Source organism: Micromys minutus (genome assembly GCF_963924665.1).
Source record: "Micromys minutus genome assembly, chromosome: 9".
Classification (NCBI taxonomy): domain Eukaryota; kingdom Metazoa; phylum Chordata; class Mammalia; order Rodentia; family Muridae; genus Micromys; species Micromys minutus.
This window is the reverse complement of record NC_137978.1, coordinates 50086638-50108052: the sequence shown is the minus strand read 5'-3', so window position 1 is coordinate 50108052 and position 21415 is coordinate 50086638. Positions and strand designations below refer to the sequence as shown.

The following is a 21415-nucleotide window of genomic DNA, read 5'->3' as shown; positions in this document are numbered from 1 at the left end:
TTGGCCCAAGAATGTGCAAGAATACTTAATTAACATCTATGCACATATGCCACACAGAGAATTTCTAAAAAAGAAAGCTGAGGCCAGTGGTATTGGGGGTGGGATTTTGGGAGACCTGCTTGGGGTTTAATAATAAAGTTGCAGAAACATTTTTATAGTAAAAAGTTGTTGGCAGCCTTTTAGTGGGGCAGACTCTTAGCTACAATCTAACATAACCTAACTTTCCTGCCATTGCATCCCATTAAGTTACTCTTTTTAAAAAAGAATTTAATTATTACATTCTACAGCTTTCCTCTCCTGTTCCTCCTTCCCACAACTCCTCATCCCATTCCTCCTCCCCCATGCTTCTGAGAGGGTGCTTTTTACCCCCTAACCCCCTTCCCTGGGATCTCAAGTCTCTTGAGGATTAAGTGCATCTTCCACTGAGGCCAGACTAGGCAGACCTCTATGCTGAGGCCTTTAACAGGCTGTGTGTGCTTCAGGGTGGTTACTCAGTCTCTGGGAGCTCCCTGGGGCTGGATTAGTTGAGACTGCTAGTCTTCCTATGGGGTCACCCGCCCCTTAAGCTTCTTTAAAAGCCTTCCCCTGATTTGACCATATGGGTTCCTGATTTTAGTCCAGTGGCTGGGTGTAAGTATCTGCTTTTGTCTCAGTCAGCTTCTGGTAGGGCTTCTCAGAGGACAGCCACAGCATCAGTAATAGTGTCAGGTCTTGGTGCCGCCCCCTTCTGATGGATCTCAAGTTGGGCCTGTCATTGAACCACCTTTCCTTCAGTGTCTTCTTCATTTTTGTCCCTGCAGTTCTTTTTAGACAGGAACAATTCTGGGTCAGAAATTTTGACTGGGAGTTAGTAACCCAGTCCCTCTACTGGAGGCCCTGTCTATCATCTACTGGAGGTGGACTCTTTGAGTTCCGTTTCCCCAAGAGAGATTGGGGCATTTTGGCTAAGGTCACCCTCATTTAGTACTGAGAGTCTCTAAGTTACTTGTATCTCTTAAATTCCATTTCATTCTCTTCCTGCTCTGGCTCCTCTTGCCCATTCATCTCTTTCTCCCCTCCCTCAGCTCTTTATTCTCCAAAAAGCCACATTCCAATCTGAACCAGTCAGCTGCGGGACAACTAAATCCATCTCTTTGGGTTGTCCTTTGGCTGTGTTGATGGCTTCTTATAAGACCTTCATTGCAGCTTGCTTTTTAGCATGATAATCTCAGAATCTGGTGAGGAAGGACACGCATTTTACATATAGAAAGCTGGTAGTGGGTTGTTTACATATAGAAAGCTGGTTGTGGGCCTGACAATTAACAATTAAAAATAGAGGGATACACCTACAAGCCATTTGATACAATGTGTGGGGGATGGTCATTCCTACACTGTAGACAGACTTTGCTTTTGAGTTTTGAGGTATATATAGCACTTTTATTGCTTGAAGATTGTCTAGTGTGGAGCCTATCTTAAAAATATCATGAAATTACATAATCAAAATTAGTTTAGCCTTTTTTATAAAGGTGTTACTGAAGATGTCAGGGTTAAGGCCTGGGCCCTGGCAGGTCTAACAAGCTAGGCTGGGTTATCAGTATGTCAATTAAAGAGACAAATAATAGCAAAAAGCAGAAAATTAAAAAAATCCAAAGTGGTCACAGTAGGAATAGAAAATAATACCTGAACTAAATTCTCAGTCCATGGTATGTTGAGACCAGGGTGTCTTTATGTAGGCTATGTAGACTGGCCATCAAATTGTCTGTGTAGGGCCATTTTAATTGATACTTTCAGTATGTGAGCATGATAATGTACACACTGAGAAAAAAACCCTATAGGATGAGCTCTTGAGTCAGAGATGTGCCAGTATTGGGATGTAAAAGTTACAGATAGGGCTAAACCTGAATGATACCTTTCTTGAGGCATTTTGTCTTTAGTAACTATTACAAATTGGCTTGATCATTGTTATTTCTTTAAAGTTTGAAGTTTGAAAGCCATCAATGGTTCCAAATAGAACCCCTGATTAAGATTCTCACTGTATTTTTTTTTTTTCTGGTATAATCTCCATATAGGTAGAATACAGAGAAATGGATGAAAGCTTGGCCAACCTCTCAGAAGATGAGTATTATTCAGAAGAAGAAAGAAATGCCAAAGCAGAGAAGGAGAAGAAGCTTCCCCCCCCACCTCCTCAAGCCCCACCTGAGGAAGAAAATGAAAGTGAGCCGGAAGAGCCATCTGGTAAGTTGTGATGACCAACCATAGTTTGTTTTATCTTAGAAACAAGAGTCAGTTGTTTTGGTCTTACCTTGCAGTGTTTATCTATGTCTTCATTTTTGGTTTATTCTGATGCTGGGACTCTTTGCAGTCTTTTTATGTGTTTATATGCATGTGTGTGCACATGTATAAATAGTGCCGCTGATCATCTTTTTGTTTTTGTCTGAAGGAAGCAAAGGATGGTGATGGATAGTAGCAACATCAGTGGGTTAGAATTAGAAGAAAAGAAATGCTTAGAGAAAGCAAAGAACATCAGATGCATAGAGCTAGTCAGTCTTGACAACTTGAATTCACAGCTTAAAGTTTTGATTTTTATTTACACATACTCATTAATAAAAACCTTTTCCTGGTAAACATATATGTTAACATATATAACATTTTGAAGTTAAAAGGAACAGGCCTAATATCCTGTAATTTTAGTTGTAGGGTCTTGTAATCAAAGGAATGATATAAGGGACTACTATAGGAGATGTTCAGTCAAGTGATTGTTGTGTAGGTCACAAGGACCCAAGTTCATTTGCTAAAACCTGTGTAAAAGCTGAGTGTGGTCGAATGTGAGTCTGTAATCTATGTGCTGAGGATGCAGAGACACAGTCATTGCTGAGGTTTGATGGACACACAGCCCAGCTGAATATGCCAGCTCCAGGTTCAGTGAGACTGTCTCAAAAAATAAGATAGTGACTGAGGAAGACAGCCACTGTTAACTCTGGCGTTTATATGCACTTGTTCCCCTGCCCCTTCATGTGATCTGCACTAACTCACACATAAAAAGAAAAGGCCATGAAGAGAATCCGATCTTTAAAGACACAGAGAAACCCTATCTTTAAAAAAAAAAAGGCCTCATAAATATTGTCAACCTTGAGTCCTAACTTTCTGTTGACGTCCTTCCTAATCAGTTTTGTTTTGGAAAGACAATGTAGAACAGGAGTCTTAATTGGCTTTTTGTGTTTTCTGCTTTGAGTAACATATCATTAACTCATTTTTACTTTGAACAATCACAGTGTTCTCCTTAAAATGACTTACAATTTCTGTTAGCTACAGGCACTGTACTTTACCAATTTTTTAGTCCTGTACCTTTAAAATAGGATGCTTATTTCAGGCCCCATCTGCTGTCTTTTTATTACTTTCATTGTTACCCAGACTAAAACTTATTTTGACAAGTTTTAGCTTATGAATCAGGATCTTTAGCATCTTTTTATTTATTTTATCCACCTCCCCCAAAAAATCCTCTTTGATGTTACTTTAAATTACCAGAGCTTACATATTTTTAAAAAACCACCATTAATGCTGTTACTCTATTTGAGAATATTAAAAAATCAATTGTTAGTGTAAATTTAGGTTTAGGTTTTGTCCAAAACTCTCAAAAATAACTTGTACAATTGAAATAAGATATTATAAAAATACTTTCTAAAAAAAGAAAGATTAAATTCTGGATTCAGTTCATCCCAATATTCAGGGGTTTGTTTGTCTTAAGACTGCCTTAAAATACTTTATCAGGCAACTCCACATTTGAAGCCTTCTAGTCTTGGTGGCACACCTTTGTAGGCAGCAGAGCCTTCTCAGCAACACCTTCTCATTACATTGTCCTCCTCCCCGTCCCAAATTTTTTGTATTTAACTTTCTTGTCTTTGTTCAGTCTGTATCTCCTTTTCTTCTTTTTTATCTCTAATATGATTTCTGATTCTTTTTCTTCTGCCTTTGCTGGGTATCTGCTGTGAAATGCTTGTCATAACTCATCAGGCTACAGATCCATCCCTCAGCCTAAAGAGTTTAATATTGTACAGTGGTGATCTGATACGCTAGACGTTGTTTTTTGGTGTGGTATTTTGTGGTCTTAGTGTAAGGGTCCAAAAACTGCTGAAAGATCCCAGACTCAAATAGTATGCAAAGACGAAGAACATTTTTTTTTTTTTCTGCAGAAACAGCATGAGGAGGTCAGCTATCAAAGCAAAATGGTGGCAACCATGAGGGAATCTTGTAGGCCCTCTTAAAGCCAGTAATGGCTTTTCAGTTGCAGTTAGGTCACCTTCAACAGGATTTTTGAGCTTACAGGATATTTGTACACTTCTGATTGGTTTGTACCTTGAGGGAGAGAGGGTTACCTTTTAGGTACATTTTCATATTTGTTCTAAGCCTCTGGCCAGATGTCAGGGCAGTTGATGACTGACTTTGTGGTTTTCCCAAGAAGTTTGGGCTGTCCTTCTGGGAAATTGAAACTTAAGGCCGAACATGGCTACCTGTTCTAAAATGAAGTAAGTTAGGACCTCTCCATTGAAGCCATATTGTAGAAAGCCTGGTTTGACTGTCTAGTTGGAGGTAGTGAGTACCAAGGTTGTTTTGTTTTGGGATTTAAGGAAGGGCCTCCACCTAGCCAGACCTGCATTCTACCAGCTATGTGTCTGAGGTTCTTTAGAGTGGAAGGATGACAATGAGATACTTGTAGAAAGGCAATCTGTTAAGGGGACTAAAAGCATAGAGAGATTAAAGTGTCATGAGAGTTGTTTTGTCTTGGGGTGCCTTTCTTATGCTAAGTGATACTCCAGCTTCCAGTTAATTTTTTAAAATGAAAAAAAGAGGTTTTATTTGTTTCATGTTGTTGGCTTAGATTTATTTTATTAGGATGAAGTTATTACCTCTTTGGGCTTAACACCCCTTCCCTCCTTTTTTTGACTATTGCACTATGGTATTGTAGACCTATTAAGAGTCATGAGTAACACACACATTTTTAAATAGCTGTTGCTTATATTTAAACTTATATTCTTTTGTTTTCTTAACATTTCCATGTTGGTTATATTTGGTTTGACAAATGATGGCTTTGTTTCATTTCCTAAGTATTTTTTCTGTGAAGATTAAACTATAAGTCTTGGACGAATTGGGAGCATACAGCCTTTGGGTTGCATGTATCGGTTAATGTGGAGCTTCTGTAATGGAGGACTCATTCGGGTGACCTCAACTGGGTTCTGTTAGAAATACACTGTGTTGGAGCTTGTCTCAGCTTGTTTCATGTACTTCAGATCATCCCTTGACATTTTCAGTCTTTACCCTGTTAGCTGCTCTGCTGCTGCTAACCCTTTAATTTACAGAAGCATCACTTGTCCTGTCCCTACTGCCTTACTACATAGGTGCTGGTTTTATATTTTCACTCTACCTTAGGAAGATAATATTTTGAGTATTTTGTTGTGCATAACTTGAGACATTTATGAAAATTTAGTAAAAGCATGTTAAAAATGGGTGGAAGCACACACCTTTAATCCCAGCACTCAGGAAGCAGAGGCCGGTGGATCTCTTTGTATTCCAGGCCAGTCTGGTCAGTGAATTCCAAGACAGGGCTACATAGAACAACCTGTATCAACAAAATTCCTTCAAATGTAATAATTCCTTATTCACTGTATTTAACACACAACTCTTCATACAGTTTTAATCCTTTGTTGCAAGTGGAGTTCTGTAGCCTAAGAATTATTAAAAAAAAAAAAAAAAAGATTATATCCAGTCCAAAGGGCTACACATATTATCAGCAGCTAGTTGGCTGTAGGGTGAAGTACCACAATACAATTATTTAAAGAAAACTGTAGTGAGAATTGAGAAGTTCACTTAATTTTTTAAAGTGGTAGATAAAATTGTATGACTTTGCTAGCTACAATCTGTTTTGAAGTATGTGTATTTGTAGAGTGTCAGAATCTAGTGAGGTTACCTTGATAAGATCGTTTGTATGAAACGGCTACTTAACATATACTCTTGGCATTTTTTTTTAAAAGAACACAGCTTGTTGATTGTTGTTTACTATAGTCACCATGTTGTATCATAGATCTTTAAGAAATTGTTTGCAAGCTAATGTTTCTGTCCTAGATTGGATTTTGAAAATTTTATGTTAAACACGAAGAACTGATGTTAGGTTTTTATAAAGTGGTTTTAAATTCTTGATTTTGAACTGTTAAATTGCTTTTGACTGGTAAGAGGAACCTTTGAGTACTATGTTTGGCCTTAGATTATCCTGCTTCCATTTTTTTTTTTAATTGTGGAAGGTAATATATTTTATGCTATGTGATTTACAGTTCTATTGTGGGCAAAACAAGTGAAAATGAGTTTTACAAAACGGTGCTTTAAATTGCAATCTGTAGAGAAATTGTCTTGTTTTTTAACTTTTTATTTAGTGTTTGTGTGTGTGTGTGTGTGTGTGTGTGTGTGCTCACGCGCATATTTCACATTGTGTACCTCGGTCCCTCTCATCTCCCTCTCTAGTATCTGCCTTCCATCCTTGCAACTTCCTCTAAAACTGAAAGGAAATCTCCTTGTGGAAGCTGTAGTATGTCACAATGTGTCCCATGGTGTACACTTTTGTTCACAAGGTTTTGCTTACAAATGTTCATTGCAGTGACTCATTGGTCTGGTACGAGGCCTCTGGCTTCTGTTGTTTATCAATGCTAGAACCTCACTGGTTATTCTGTTGTTGCTCTATGTCATGGAGATCCTGTAGTTTTGAACTAGCTTCTTCATGTTCAGTTTATCATTGGGGTAGATGTTGGGGTGGGCGAATTCAAATCCCCAGATCTGGGCCTGAGAAGTATTAGAGCTGTCTGCTGGCTAACTTTCTAGAGTGCTGCAATAGGTGAGGGGGCAGACCAGTTCTTCTACTCTGATGAGCTCTGATGACTTGGGGCCAGCTCTTCTGCCTACTATAGGTGGCAAGGGGCATGTGTGTGTGGGTGCATTCAGACACAGAAGACATGTGGTGAGGTCAGCTCTCCCACATTTATGCCCTTGGGGTTGACTCATCTGTGACCCTGCTGTGCTGCCCAGGCGAAGTGCAGGTCCCACTATCCTGAGTGCTGTAGCTGGTGAGGGGAAGGGCCAGCTTCCTTAGGATGCCCAGGTGAGAGTTTAGGCCAGTTCTGCCCATGCCCCCAAGTGGCAGCCCAGACCAGGGACTTCTGCCTGGCCTTTGATGGTAGCTGACACCTGCTACTGCAGGGCCAGGGACCCAGACATGGCTCCTGGTAGCAGCACAGGCCAGGACCCCATTGTTCCAGGTGGCATCACCAGCTCCTCACATCAAGCTGTCCTCACTCCCCTCTGATCTCTAGTTCTGCCTCTCCTCACTGTGCACACATCTTCTGTTCTCTTTCTCTCCCAGTTCTCCCACTCACTTGCTCTTCCTACTGGCACTGGGGTCTCTGAGTGTCTGGGTTGTCTCAGGAGTACTGTGCTCTGCTTATGCATTATGGCACCTGGCAAGGGTCGTTTTGGGCATAATCGCCCCCCCAAACCTATGTGAGCACCAGACTGATGGTCATCATAGGTTTAGCTCCCTGTTGTGAGCCTCATAGCACTGGCGGTTGTCTTTGAGGGTGTTCTGTCTTGGACTTACTCCCACACAGCCTGTGGTCCTATGTAGGACTCCAGCTTTCTTTAGCTGGAGCTCTGGGCTGCTTCCAGGGTGGCAAGCTTGGTTGTCCCAGGCTCTTTTTCTTCAGGGATTGTTAACCTACTAATCATTCAGATGTTCACAGTGCTGAACAATAAAGTTAAACTAGTAATAGGATAGATTAATATTTTAGTCAGAAGAAAATTCACGTCAGATTATAGACTATATAGCTCATTCTGGAAACTGGAAAGCCATTTCAGTACCTCATTGTTAATCAGATACATGCAACTCTGAAATATAATAGTAAATATCTGGTACGGAATGTTACAGTGGTACTTTTAATAGTGGCACCAGAATAAAGTTTGATATTGTCCATTTTAAAAACAGGTAAATAAGAAAAGTAAGTTTTGTGGGTTTTTTTTCCCCCTCCTACTCAGACACCTTAAACTTGTAGTTAGGCAGCATAATAGAGAATTAGACTTACACATTTCCTTTGGAGCATTTTAAAAACTACACCAAGAATCAAGACTTTGCATAAAAGTAAGGATCAGGAAATTTTCTACTGTTGAATATGGGAAAATAGTGTGTAAAAATTGCCTTTCTGATTTCTACAAGGTTTGCTTTCCTTAGCAGCTTTGTGCTGACTTCTTACTTTGTATCTATGGCTCCTGCTGTTTCTGACTTCTGTTCCTTCTGGCATGCTGAAGAAGGAGATCCGGCTTTCAGCATAACCTTTTCTTAGTTCTAGACATTATGAACGTTGCCTGTTTTAGTTCATCTTTTTAATGATAGTGTAACTCTAGGATTGCTGTTCCAATTGAAATGTGTGAATTTTATTTAGAATGATATTATTGCTCAAATACAGACCATCAGGAACAACGTTAAAAGGTTTCTGTTGTGTTTCTGGTTATTTTTGCTACCTCTGTGAATCTCATTTACTTCATTTTGCATTTATTCTAACAAACATAGATCATTATTCTGTACGAAACTGGGTCAAATAGGTAGTAGAAATGTAGTGAGTTTAATTCTACATTTTTTAATTTAATGTATCAATATGATCTCCTGAAATGGGAATTACAGGCAGTTTTGAGTCACTTAATGTGTCTACCTCAGGTCCTGCCAGAAAACTAGGAATCTTTATCTCCAGCCTATTGAATGTTTTTGTTGATGCTTGTTTTGGTTTTTGTTATTGTTGATTTTCTTTGTTTTGTTTTGTTTTTTTTTTTTTTTTTTGATTTTTGAGATTGGATCTTTCTATAATTTCCTGGTTCTTCTGGAACTCACTATGTTTATCAGACTGGTTTGGAATTCAAAGAGATCCACCTGCCTCTGACTCCCCAGTGGTGGGTAAAGGCAGACCAGCTTTTTAATGGTGTTTTTAAAGTCACTTCTTAATATGGAGATAGCAGAAAGGTAGTACAAAGCAGCGACTATGTTCCATTTTTAAAAAAGATTTATTTATTTTACATATATTAGCATTCTATCAGCATGTAGACCTGCATGCCAGAAGAGAGCATCCGATCCCATTACAGATAGTTGGGAGCCACCATGTGGTTTGCTGGGAATTGAACTCAGGACCTCTGGAAGAGCAGTCAGTGCTCTTAACCACTGAGCCATCTCTCCAGCTCCACTCTCAATCTTTATTTTATGTGCATGTGCCTGTGTGGCACAGAATAGGGCAAATGTGCAGGGCTCAGTTCTTTTATCCACCATAGAGGTCCCTTGAAGTCATCACATCTGGCAGCAAGTGCCTTTACTCACACAGTGGTCTTACATCCCACTTTCTTAATGTTTAAACTTTTGTTTGGTCATTGTGTCTGTTGGTTTGATTTTTGAAGTTATGACATTGTTTACTGTCCTAAGATCAGTCATACAATTATTTATAAGCTCCAACTTGCTTAGCCTCTTTTTATCTCCATAGTTTTTAAATCTTTAGATTTATTGTTTCTTTTATGTGCTATAATTTCCAGATATCTTTAGAATTCCATTTCAGCTTATCTCTTTCTGTTTTATTTATTGTATTACCATTCTCCTAAATTAAAATGAAATAGTATTTACTTTATTAATTTACACCCTCATGTGCACAGCCTTTTTGATTTACTAAGTGTTGTTTACTTACTCATTTTGTTTCAAGTTATTTCACCTTACATATAAATTATTTTGTTGCTTTTTAATTGATTTTTCTTTTGCTAGGTCATCCTTCCTCCCAAGACATCTGTTACAAAGTGATCAGATGAGTTTAATTAAAATACAATTTGTTCTACTGCCTTCTTGCTAAAGATCAGTTTTCTTCCATTAGTGCTGAGATCAAGATTAGGTTTCAGAGTGTCCAAGGTTTTGACACAATGATTTGACATTACCTTTGATAAATTATTCTCTGCCCATGAAATGAGTCAGTTCAATACTTTTGAATAATTTATATACTTTAAAGTATATAAAGACAGTTTATCGGGAAACAGCTCTTGGGCAGGTTCACTGGTCCCAAGGAACTAGGCCAGGGAAGTCACCATGGGGAGGGGATATGCCTGCACAACCAAGGAGAGAGAAAATGCAGAGAGGGAGGGAGGAAGGGAAGGAGGAATCAAAATGTCTGGATTATATAGGGAGGGGAAACCTTAGCCCTTGGGCTAGAAAGTTCAGGATAGAGAGTGGGGTATGGCCAGGTAAGGACTGAGGGATGCCTCCGAGTCCTCTTTGGTATGTTAAATATGCACCTCAGCTATTCATTCCTGAAACCCAACAACCACCTACAAAGTTCACACTTGAGAACTATACTTGAGTCACAAAAATAATTGTGGGAAGCACTCATAATTATTTAAGTTTAGCTCTTTTGGGGGTGTGGGGGCACATTCATGGCTCTTTGCTGCCCCATGTGGCTTGTGGATTACAAACTGGATATGCCTAGAAGTTGACCAACTCTGTGGTCCCCACCACTGTTCCACACCATCTTCTTAGTTAAGTGTGTACTCTGCTGTCCTCGGTGCACTGCATTTGATTTTCTCCCTGCCTATGGATGTTTTGAGCCTCTCAGTCTATCTAGTGCCTCAGGACCTGTACAGAAGAAAATGACCCTGGCCCTCCAGTCTGTTCACTTGTTTCATTTTTTTTTAAGTTGCTTTATGGGCAAGCACTGCTGTGCTATCTTATTTCTGTATTGTTGAGCAGCTTGGGATAAACATCCATTAAACACTAAATTATGAAATTATTAAACATAAAATTCCACTAATTGTTAATAAAATGGAGATTTGTGTGTTCAGAGAAGAGTTTTAATGTTTTTTTTTTTACTTTTGAAATGCACATTTGTATTTCGAAGCTTATTTTGTCAGTGTATGAGATTACTAGGTTGACATCTCATTTCTGAAAAAGTCATTCTTCCAAGATGATTTAGAAGTTTGTCAAGATATTTAGAAGTTACAAATGTAGATGTAATTCCAAGAAATAAGTCAAAAATAGGAAGTTTTTGGAATCAGCAAACTGGTGATTTTCACCTTCACGTATATGACTGTTTGAAGGTCAATACTGACTTCTGTTTAAGATGGTGGAAAAATGGTCCCTTGAGTGAGTGAATCAAGATGAAGAAGCATCTAGTGATTGAACTCTGAAGGGGACAGCCCCACAGGTACAGGTAATAAGCCAAAGACTGATTCTTGATTTGGAGAAGTTGTACACACATGCCCTAAGTCATGAGTCTTAAGTGCTTTAGGAATTCTTTTTGTGCATATATTGTGCATGAGATGAAAACAGAAAGCAGTGACACCAAAAAGTTGCTTTTGGTATTTTCAGTTTTTATCTTGAACTTGTGCTTAGTGAAGATAACTATGCCTGTTTGCTTTCACATGTTAGGAACAGAGTCCTGAGGTCTGGAGAATTCCAGGTCATACAAGTATTTTGTATATGTTACCTGGATGGAGAGTTTTCTTGGTGTTTAGTTAGTCATCTGTGCCATATGAAGAAAATGATGAGCTGGACGTAACAGTTCATGATTGTAATTCCAACTCTGAACCTTGTAAAAGAGGGTCACATTGTGTGGACCCTGTCTCAAAAGAGTTCATCCAGAATACTAACGACGACCAGGCAGGACTGAGGCTGTAACTCAGTCAGCAGAGTGCTTTCTAGCAGCATTTGGAAAGGAAAAGAAGGAGTTCAAGTCCATCCTCAGTTCAAGACCACCACGGAATACATGAGAGCCTGTCTTTGTTTAGAAGTGAATAAAACAAAAAGATGATCCAGGCTGGGGATATAGCAGTCATGGAAAACTTGCCTAGCGTTCAGTTCCCAACATTGCAAACAAGCAAACAACTCTTTTGGGGCTAGCCATGTAGCTTAGTTGATATATGGCTTACTCTTCGCTTAACAGAGGTGCAAGCCTGTTATCCAAACACTTGGGAGCAGCAGGTAGGTCAGAAGAAATTCAGTCATCTTCAGATACATATAGCAAATGAGTGCATGGGATCTTGTCTTTAAAAAAAAAAGAAAAAAGATTGATTCTTCTCAGCTGTTTTGTTTTTCACAAGTATATTGTGGTTAGAAAATGTCCACATCATTTACTTCTAAACAAAGTAAACCTTGAGGTCAAGGGATAAATCTTTCTAAATCTTACTGAGCATGTTCTAGTTATGTTTTATATTACCTTTTACATTTATCCCTTATTTCTTTACTTAAATAATATTTTAGATTTGATTTTTTTTATATTATGAAAGAGTTTTTAAAAATATTCCAGGATGTTAGATAGCTTCTAAATTCACCTGTATTCTTAACAAATTACATTATTTTTTATAATTAAAAAATTAATTATATATATTTTTACTTATTCACTTTATATTCCCCTCACTGCCCTTTTCCCAGTTACCCCCTTCCACAATCATTCTCCCCATCCTCCCTCCCTTTCTCCTATGAGAGGGTGAAAGCACCTATGTATTACCCCCCACACATCAAGTCTCTGTGAAACTGGGTGCATCTTCTCCCACTGAGGCCAGGCAAGGCAGCCTAGCTAGAAGAACATATCCCATGTACAGGGAACAGCTTTTGGGACAGCCTCCTATTCTAGTTGTTCAGGACACATATGAACACCAAGCTGCACATTTGCTACATAAGTGTGGGGAGGCCTAGGCCCAGGCTGTGTATTTCTTTGGTTGGTGGTTCAGAGCCAGAAGGATTCAGGTTAGTTGACTCTGTTGGTCTTCCTGTAGAGTTCCTGTCCCCTTGGGGGCTGCTGCACTCCTTTCTCCTATTCTTCCATAGGAATCCCCAAGCTCCACACTGGCTGTGGGAGTCTGCATCTGTCTGAGTCAGCTGCTGGGTGGAGCTTCTCAGAGGACAAGTCATGCTAGACTTCTGTCTGCAAGCATAGCAGTGTATCATTAATAGTGTCAGGGATTGGTGCTTGCCTATGAAATGGGTCTCAAGTTGGGCCAGTAAGAGTATCTTTTCCTAAAAAACAGTTTTGCTATGTAGACTAGGCTGGACCTGAATTTGGTCCCCACTTCAGCTTCTCAAGTAGTTGGGGTTAGGCTTACATTACTGTACTTGACCCAATGTCTTTATAAGAATTTTTTAATGTAATTTTAAAAGCAGAAGCAAGAAAAAGCTGCCTTACCTTGTTCTTTTCATACCATTGTTTGTAGCAAAATAATCATGACTAAGAAATACATCTCTTTTGTTGCCTACCACTGAGAATAGAAAAATCAAGTCTTGTAGCTGAAACAAGTTTGCTTAGTGTATGACATGCATTTTAGTTGGAGAAAAGGACATGATAAGAATTGAAAGGGTAGAATAATTGGGTTTCAGTGCCCAGTTGAAAGTGCTTTTGTAGCCTCCTGTGGTGGCACAGGCCTTTAAACCTAGCTCTCTGGAGATAGAGGCAGGGGCTCTCTGTAAGTTCAAGGCCAGCCTGGTCTACAGAGTGAGTTCCAGGATAGCAAGAGGTATATAGTGAAACCCCATCTCAAAAAACAAAAAAGTACTTTTGCTTTTCTTTTCTTCTTTTTAAGTAGTAAGATATCTTTGTGATAAGAAACCTGCAGTTTTGCCGTTAGGAACATCATTAGAGAGAGACTAGCTAATGTTCAGTGTTAATCTTAAACTGTGTTTACTGTTATGAGCCTGCTTTTTTTTTCCAAAATGGGTTTAATATTTTGCCTACCTTAGTTCTGTTGGGAAACAAATGAACAATGTCTTTTCTTTTAAACTCACAACACTTTTATTCCTAAAAAGATTATACCAATAGTGAGAATTTCTGAATTAAACTGTAGGGACTGTGTTCTCAAGATTAGTTTGTACACTGCATTTAGTAGTTCAGTCTTCTCATCTTGCTTATGTGCTGTTGCCTAGGGGCTCTAAACAACAAATCATACACATTGTAACTTGTCTAAGCTGAAGAAACTTCTAGAACCTAGTGGGTCCTTTAGACAAGAGCATAGGAAAATCTTTAAAACAGTGTCTGTCACCTCCCAGCATATTTTATTAGTGTTTTCAAACATTATTGCTTGTATTTCAGCTCTTAATATTCTTTAGGATGGAGGTGTCATTTACAGTTTCATAGACCTTGGTACATTTTATAAAGGGCTATAATTGTTTGACTTTACTGCTCCCTTCAAACTCTATGGTAGGATAATCAATCTGCTGTCTGTGGGAACATTTTAAAATAAACTGTATAATGAAGTTTGTCTTAAGTTCACATCACTGGGAGATTGTGTTCTCCTGCTTTCCTAGGCCACACTGTGATCTCCCTGAAGTGTAGCAGGGGGCTGGCAGCTTAAGAGCATGGTTTCTGTCTTGGTGATAGATTGTAGATGACAGTCTGTTGATGATATTTTTTGATTGGATTTAAAGCTTTGATTCTTGAAGTTCTAAAAAGTACCATGAGGAGTTTTGTTTTTGTTTTTTCTTTTTTAAAAATATCTGGGCGTAGTATATAGCTTAAGGTGTATGTTCCCCTAGTGTGTTGCCTGAGTGCCTCCATCCTCCCACAGACGTGTGTCTGCAGCTTGGCCTCTGATCATATGATGTCCTTACTGAGGAAGCACTGGAATATTCAGCCCCGTCCTGTCTACTGTGTATGCAAGGAAAAGAAAACTACTTTTGGTGCTGAATCTTTTAGTTACATCTCCTGCTGTGATAAGGACAGGATTCTTTCTTTCTAACTAAGATTGTCAGTTATTTGCTTGTTGTCTTTTTAGATAGAAAATTAAGAGACTTGAATTGATGCTGAATTGTTGGTAGTTTCAGGTTCTGTAGCCCATGTCAGACACTCTCAGTATAGCAACAGTCAGTTAAAGGATATTAGAATCCACCTCCCATCCCCATCCAGATTTACTAAATAAGACTGGCAGCAAAATTTTAGGGATTAGAAATACTGTGTACTTCGTTCTACTGCCTTTCAACAAGGATCAGCATGTGAAGTTGCAATGTCCTGACCAGAATTTAAAAGATGATGTAATCCCCTGGGCCTTGATTACAGAGGGAGCTCTCTGATACGGGTTTACTAGTTGGTGGTAAATTCTTGAATCACCAGCTATTAGGCCTTTATGTCCAGATATTATCTTAATTTATGGAGTAAGGTCCCTGAGTTCTCCTCTTTCCTTCCACAGGGCAAGCAGGAGGACTTCAAGACGACAGTTCTGGAGGGTATGGAGACGGCCAAGCATCAGGTGAGGGTGGCATTAGATGCTTGCCACTTTAGCAAGAGCTGCCAGGTCAGGGAGTGATTGATGCTTGCAAGTGTTTTTGGCTATGGTATTCTCATTGTAGCCAGAAGCGCAGGGGTAACGTAGCCCACAGGACAGAGTAGTGTAAGTGGAGAGTATAGCCAGATCAAAGGCAAGCAAACTCTGTTGAAGTCCTCAGGCCGATCTCAGCCCTCCATTCTTCATGTTTTTGAGGAGATGGCGGGTACTTTTCTCGGGAATAATGGGACCTTTAAAGAGAAACATAGAAGTAGTCACAGACAAGAAACCATGGACTCAAGTCTTAACGAGGCTAAGGTATTTTAGGACTAGACTGCAGTTGATGTCCTTCTTAGGTATGATTATTGGTGCTGGACACTTTTTCCAATTAATCATATGTAATCACTTTACAGCTGAATTATTAGGATAAAAGTTGCTTTAAAAAAAGTATATTCAAAGGGATTTCTCTTTTCAGACCAAACAATGGATTTTGACTTTTAGGGAAATGTAAAGAATTTGTAGGGCCATCATTTGGCACAGTTAAGCTTGTTTCCAGAATCTGAAATAACATGTTTGTATTTCATCCTTTTGGTGGTTGAAGTGTGAGTGTGTGCGTGCCAGGGCCAAAAGCTGGTTTCTTTAGACACTTAGAGAAAATTGGAATATATATTACTTAATATTGGAGGTTGTCAACTCTCACTTAATTATAGATTAAAATATTCGTCTGTAGCGGATTTAGGTTCGGGACATATTTGTGTTTTATTTTGGATCAGATGTAGTTCCTTGGAGATAGAGAAGTTGGTAGTTGATAGTCAAGGGGATTTGTATTATGTTCAAAGTGGAGATCTTTCCACACTGTTCCAAGGACATGGGGTTTATAATTAGGACATGCTTATCTCAAAGGGGCACATTTCTCCTTTAGAGAGGATGCCTTTTACTGAGTGCTGCAGATCTTCCTTGAAGCTTGATTGGGGCAGCCTCTATCGAGTCTTAATTTCAAGGAAACCACGTTTTCTTGTTGTTGTTTTTTGTTTGTTTGGTTTTTAGAAACTTTTCATCTTTGCTTAAATAAACAGTATATTGTATTGCTGGTATAACAGTGGACTGTCCTGTGAAACTATAGAGCATAGTTGTGGGTGTTTCCAGGAAGGCGGTGAATGTTGTGAATCCTCCAACCCTTTCTTACATTAGATTTTGCAATGTTGAGAAGCATACATATGTGAAACAGTTTAAAACATGCCTGAGTGGACAGCATTTTTTTCCATATGAAGCCAGGTAATCCTGAGGGTTTCTTACAGCCAGAATTATATCTTGGTTTCTTAAAATCCATGTTGATGTCTGTTTTCTAAATCTTAGAGCTAGAAGGGAGCTTGAGGTCATCTTGTCTAGTTTCCTGCCTTTAAACAGTGTTGTATATCTCCTGTTCATGAGTTAGAGCCTGAAAGAAACCAAAGCATCTTAATGAGCTGGCCAGCAATAAGCTAACAGCTGTGACATGAGAACTCGGGGACCTTGCTTCTTAATGGATAGACTGTTCTGCATGCTGATAGCAGGCATCTGCTACAAACATAAAGTATGAGAACTCATGACTTTGCGTTTCTCCTCCTGTCTTTACTCTTTTTATTTTAAACTTGTAGGACCTGATACACCTGCTGATTTTAAGAAGAGATTTTTTTTAATGTAGATCCAGATCCCAGGAGGCTTTTGATTTCATTTTCAGTCTGAAAGCTTGTTAATTTACCTTTTTAATTTAAACAGTAATCAAGGCAAATGATACTTGGAGGCCTCCTTTCTTCTGTTGCTTACACTAGTCAAAATACCATTTGCATCTTATAAAAATTGGGGCCAAATAATTCTGTGGCATAAAATAACTTATTTCCCAGCTCTTTTCTTTCTTAGTTGACCCACCCTGCAGGATCTACCTTGTTCCTTTAAAAAAGAAGGTTTTGTGTGTTTTCAGTGATGGCTTCTGGTTAGAAAGGACATTGTAGTTCAGCGTGATTTCAGTCAGGAGAGCCATTCTGGAACTTAACTGTATGAGGGGTTGGACAGGACTGAAGCTAGGCAGTCTGAGGCATTTTAAAAATTTAGACAACATCTTTGCAACATTCTAAGTTTCCAGAATAATAGATTGTATCCAGACATAGAAGTGAAAATTATTCCAGAGCCAAGTGCAGATTACTTCTGAATTCTATGTACTATTGGTTACTTAAAAAAAAAAAAAGAAAAGAAAAGAAAAGAAAGAAAGAAAAGAAAAGAAAAAGGCCATTATCCAAGTCAGCAGGTTTCCTGTAAAGGAGATTGGTATGAGTTGTTGGATTATCCAGAATAGTCGCTGCTTCATTCTGGAAAGCTTAAATCAAAACACCTAAAAAAGATGTTTTGATTTAGTTTCTGGACAGTTTGTTCCAAATTAACATTTCCTTTGAAAAAAGGCTAGATTTGTTTTTTAATCTTGTCACCCAATTTTCATAATGGCTTTCACTCTTTGAAGTAAAATTTGAAGTAAAATTCTATCTCTAAATTTTTAAAAAGATCATTTGATTTTTTTTTTTTTTTTAAAGCCAGGCTTGGGCCTGTGCTCTTGAGCAGTCAGCATTCACTGAGGGTTCTAGAGGCTGTCTCAGCATGAGAACTTGGTATCATAGTCAGAGCAGGAAGAGAGACCTGTAAAGCAGTATTGTTCCTGATGTATTAATAGCATCTTTTTAGCTTCTTCAGTTGTATTTGTGTAATATTTTTGAATTCTGATTTAGAGAAGTACTTTGAAATTGCTCTGTGAAGTAAATAGTTTATCTTAATTGTTACATAGTCCTCAGATGCCCAAAGTTAGCCAAGTGTCTGAGGTTTTCATTCGATTTTTCCCTTAGAACACTTGCATCTTGGAACCAAATGTCATATGAAATTTTGGGGGGATTTTTATGTATATATTTTTTTCTTGCTGTCATTCATTAAAAATAATCTGTTGTAGTAGAAGTCTTTTAAGCCAGGGTGTAATGCAGTATTACCTAGGGAAGAAAATTATTTTTGGCAAGCCAAAGAAGAATTTTGTTAATATTATGTTGGGTTTACAGTGGGGTTTTGTCATATAGCCCAGGCTGGCCATAAATGAATGATTCTCCTGCCTCAGCCTCTAGAATGCTGGCGTTATGACTGCACCACCATGGTCAGCTAAGGAATGGGGGGGGGGGGTTAATGCAGATTTGGTAGTGATCATTATTTTCATGTTAATAGTGAACACATGAACTATAACCTATTAAGAATTTGGCCTAAGGGCTGGAGAGATGGCCTAGTGGTTAAAAGCACTGACTGCTCTTCTAGAGGTCCTGAGTTCAATTCCCAGTAACCACATGGTGGCTCACAACCATCTGTAATGGTATTCGATGCCCTCTTCTGGTGTGTCTAAAGATAGCTACAATATACTTATATATAATAAATAAATCTTTAAAAAAAAAAAAAAAAGAAATTTGGCCTAGGCACTAAACAGTAATGAATAGATAACTGTTCATTATAAAGAGTTAAGATATTTTAAAGTTTGATTTTTGTTTTTGGTTTGGGGGTAGACGACAGGGACATCAAAGCTGTATAATTTTATAAAACTTCTGTCCCTGCTAGCACCTCCTCCACCACTGCTTCTTCCTCAAGTATTACCACATACCATCAGCAGCAGTATAGCTCTTGTTTTCTTATCCCTTTAATTGTTTGACAATCTTTGGTTTTAGATTGGAGTTAGTTAAATTAGGATTGGTTGTTGATTTTATTTAGTAATGTGGAACACAGGGCTTTTGCCCTTAGATCTATCTAGTGGTGGATGGTGTTACTCTCTGAGAATAGTTATTTTAAAATGTGTGGACTCTGTCAGCAGTGGGCAGTTTTACTTGGCCTTTTTGTTAACAACTAGTTTCTCTAAGTGGTAATTGTTATATGGAAACATCCCTTAGGAGGGTAGCTACTTACTGTCTTCGGGTTAAATTTGTACTTGCTGTGTTCTAGTCTTTACAAAACCCTTCTAACACTGCTTCTAACTTATTGTTTTATGACCTTTTAATATTACATATAGGAACTTTTTCTTGTTTTCTTACTTACTATCGAACTTTTTGATACTGAATTCAGAAAGTCTAAAATTGTACCTTTTCTTGTTTCTTTCCTGTTTCCAGAATGGGAATTTGCTAGGGCGAGCTAAGCACAGACACTTTTCCTGATCTGTGCCCGGGCCTGGTTGGCTGTTCAGATGCTGCTGTAGTGTAATTAAGATAGTTGAGCTATAATGCCAGCATGTGCCTGACTTTCCAAAAATCCTTTACAAACATGGGTTTATCTACTAGCTTATAAAATATTTAAAAGCCAATTTAAATAATTTGAGAACAACTCATTTTATGTGTAGTGTCTGTGTATACTCTGATGTGTATGTGTAGCAGCAATTCTTACATATAGTATAGTATTTCTAATGTTGCTGACAGAAATAAAGTAAATTATTGACCTTCTTCTGACTTAACCATTATGGTCTGCTTAATTTCTCTGCCCCCTTGCTAACACTAGACAGTGAGGACTAATACATCCGGCTCTTGATTGTAATTTTCTGATTTTGAGTTTTCAACCTTTAACATTCCATTTCATGCTTCAGTCACAAATGAAGGCTTGTGATTACATTTTTACTCCTAGCCTCTCTTAGTGTGTTTTTTTTTCTCTAAATTTTATTGTATGATATTCATTTTAATTAGAATATAATTTCAGTCTTACCTGATTGGTAGATGAAAATATTCTAATTGGCTTGTTGTAAACTTTAAGCTTTGAGTTAAGCTAAAATTTTAACTTTTGAGGCAAAATTTTAAAGAACGATTTTTAAAAGGCAGTATCAGTGTGTGAATTAGGCAAAGCTTAATTTTCAGCTGTTTTCAGGTAGAAAAGGATTTGAGGTTTCATCATTGTAGTCTCTGCCCATTTGCACTGTTCTAGTGGTCCTCTGCTTCCTTTGCTAGGTGTGGAGGGTGCAGCTTTTCAAAGCAGACTACCCCATGACCGGATGACCTCTCAGGAAGCAGCATGTTTCCCAGACATCATCAGTGGGCCTCAGCAAACACAGAAGGTTTTTCTGTTCATCAGGAATCGCACGGTAAGTGTCTATGCCTCTTTATTTCACTTGAATTTTGAAAAGTACTTATGAATGTTACTGGGAACACAGAAAACAAATAGAAAGGTAGAAAATTTATATTAAAATATATTTATTCCATATAAAACTATTGCCAGAGATAAATTGTCTTTTCCTTTAGGTATTTAAGAATTATTTTATTGTTTTTGGTTTTGTGCGTGTTTGCTTGTGTGATTACTGGCATGTGAATACACAGGTGTCTATGGAAGCCAAAGGTTGTCCCAGAGCAGGGGCTATAGGCTGTTGTGAGCTATCCAGTGGGTACTGGAACCAATGTGCATAAAGTTTCATTTTTGTATGCATGTATTTTTTTTAGAATCTTTCTCATACCACATAAATACATTAAGAATCTACATTGAACAAAATTTGTCTCAACTCTTTTTGGGATGGAGTCAGGAGAACTGATGAGATTGACTGTTTACATGCTAGGACAGTGTTCTAACCCTGAGCCATATCCCAGGCAGACCCCAGTGGATATAAATTACATTAAGCAATTATTGTCTTTCCCTCAGTTGCACCCTCAGTCAGGTTGTGGTGACCCACACTTTTCATCCCAGCACTGAGGAGGCAGAGACAGGTCAATCGATCTCTGTGAGTTGAGGTCAGCTTGGTCTACAGATTGAGTTAGGACAGTCAGGGTTACTCTGTCTCAGAAAAACAAACAGGCACCCATAACTCTTGTTTACCTTCTTCCTCTAGAGTTAATGATTAATATCTTTTAATATTTCTCTTGATAGTTGGACAATAATTTCATTAACTTAAACTTTTCTTTGTAATTAAACTCTTGACTCGTTTTAATGTATTCTAGTTCTGTGTCTGGAATATCCTTACCATGTGCACCATTTCTAGCATATGTAAATAGAATCTCAATTTGTTTCTTCAATTTAGTTACTAGGTTGTACAACCACTGCTAGATTTAGATCACAGAATACTATAGTTAAGATGACAGGTCAGTTATACTGGACTTTTGAAACACAGGAAAGTCAGGGT

At 38.4% G+C, this 21415-nt stretch overlaps 1 protein-coding gene across 2 annotated transcripts in view; it reads left to right on the top strand.

Moving 5' to 3' along the window:
- The window catches only part of KDM1A (lysine demethylase 1A), a 50039-nt gene that overhangs the window by 5413 nt on the left and 23211 nt on the right, over nt 1–21415 (top strand). Inside the window, exons 2-4 of one of the 2 annotated variants that reach the window (XM_080921933.1) lie at nt 2049–2214; nt 15202–15261; nt 20256–20389. In XM_080921933.1, the coding sequence (XP_080778059.1) occupies nt 2049–2214; nt 15202–15261; nt 20256–20389 (360 nt within the window). The remainder of the gene's footprint in view (nt 1–2048; nt 2215–15201; nt 15262–20255; nt 20390–21415) is intronic. The other variant, XM_080921934.1, reaches the window with a different exon arrangement.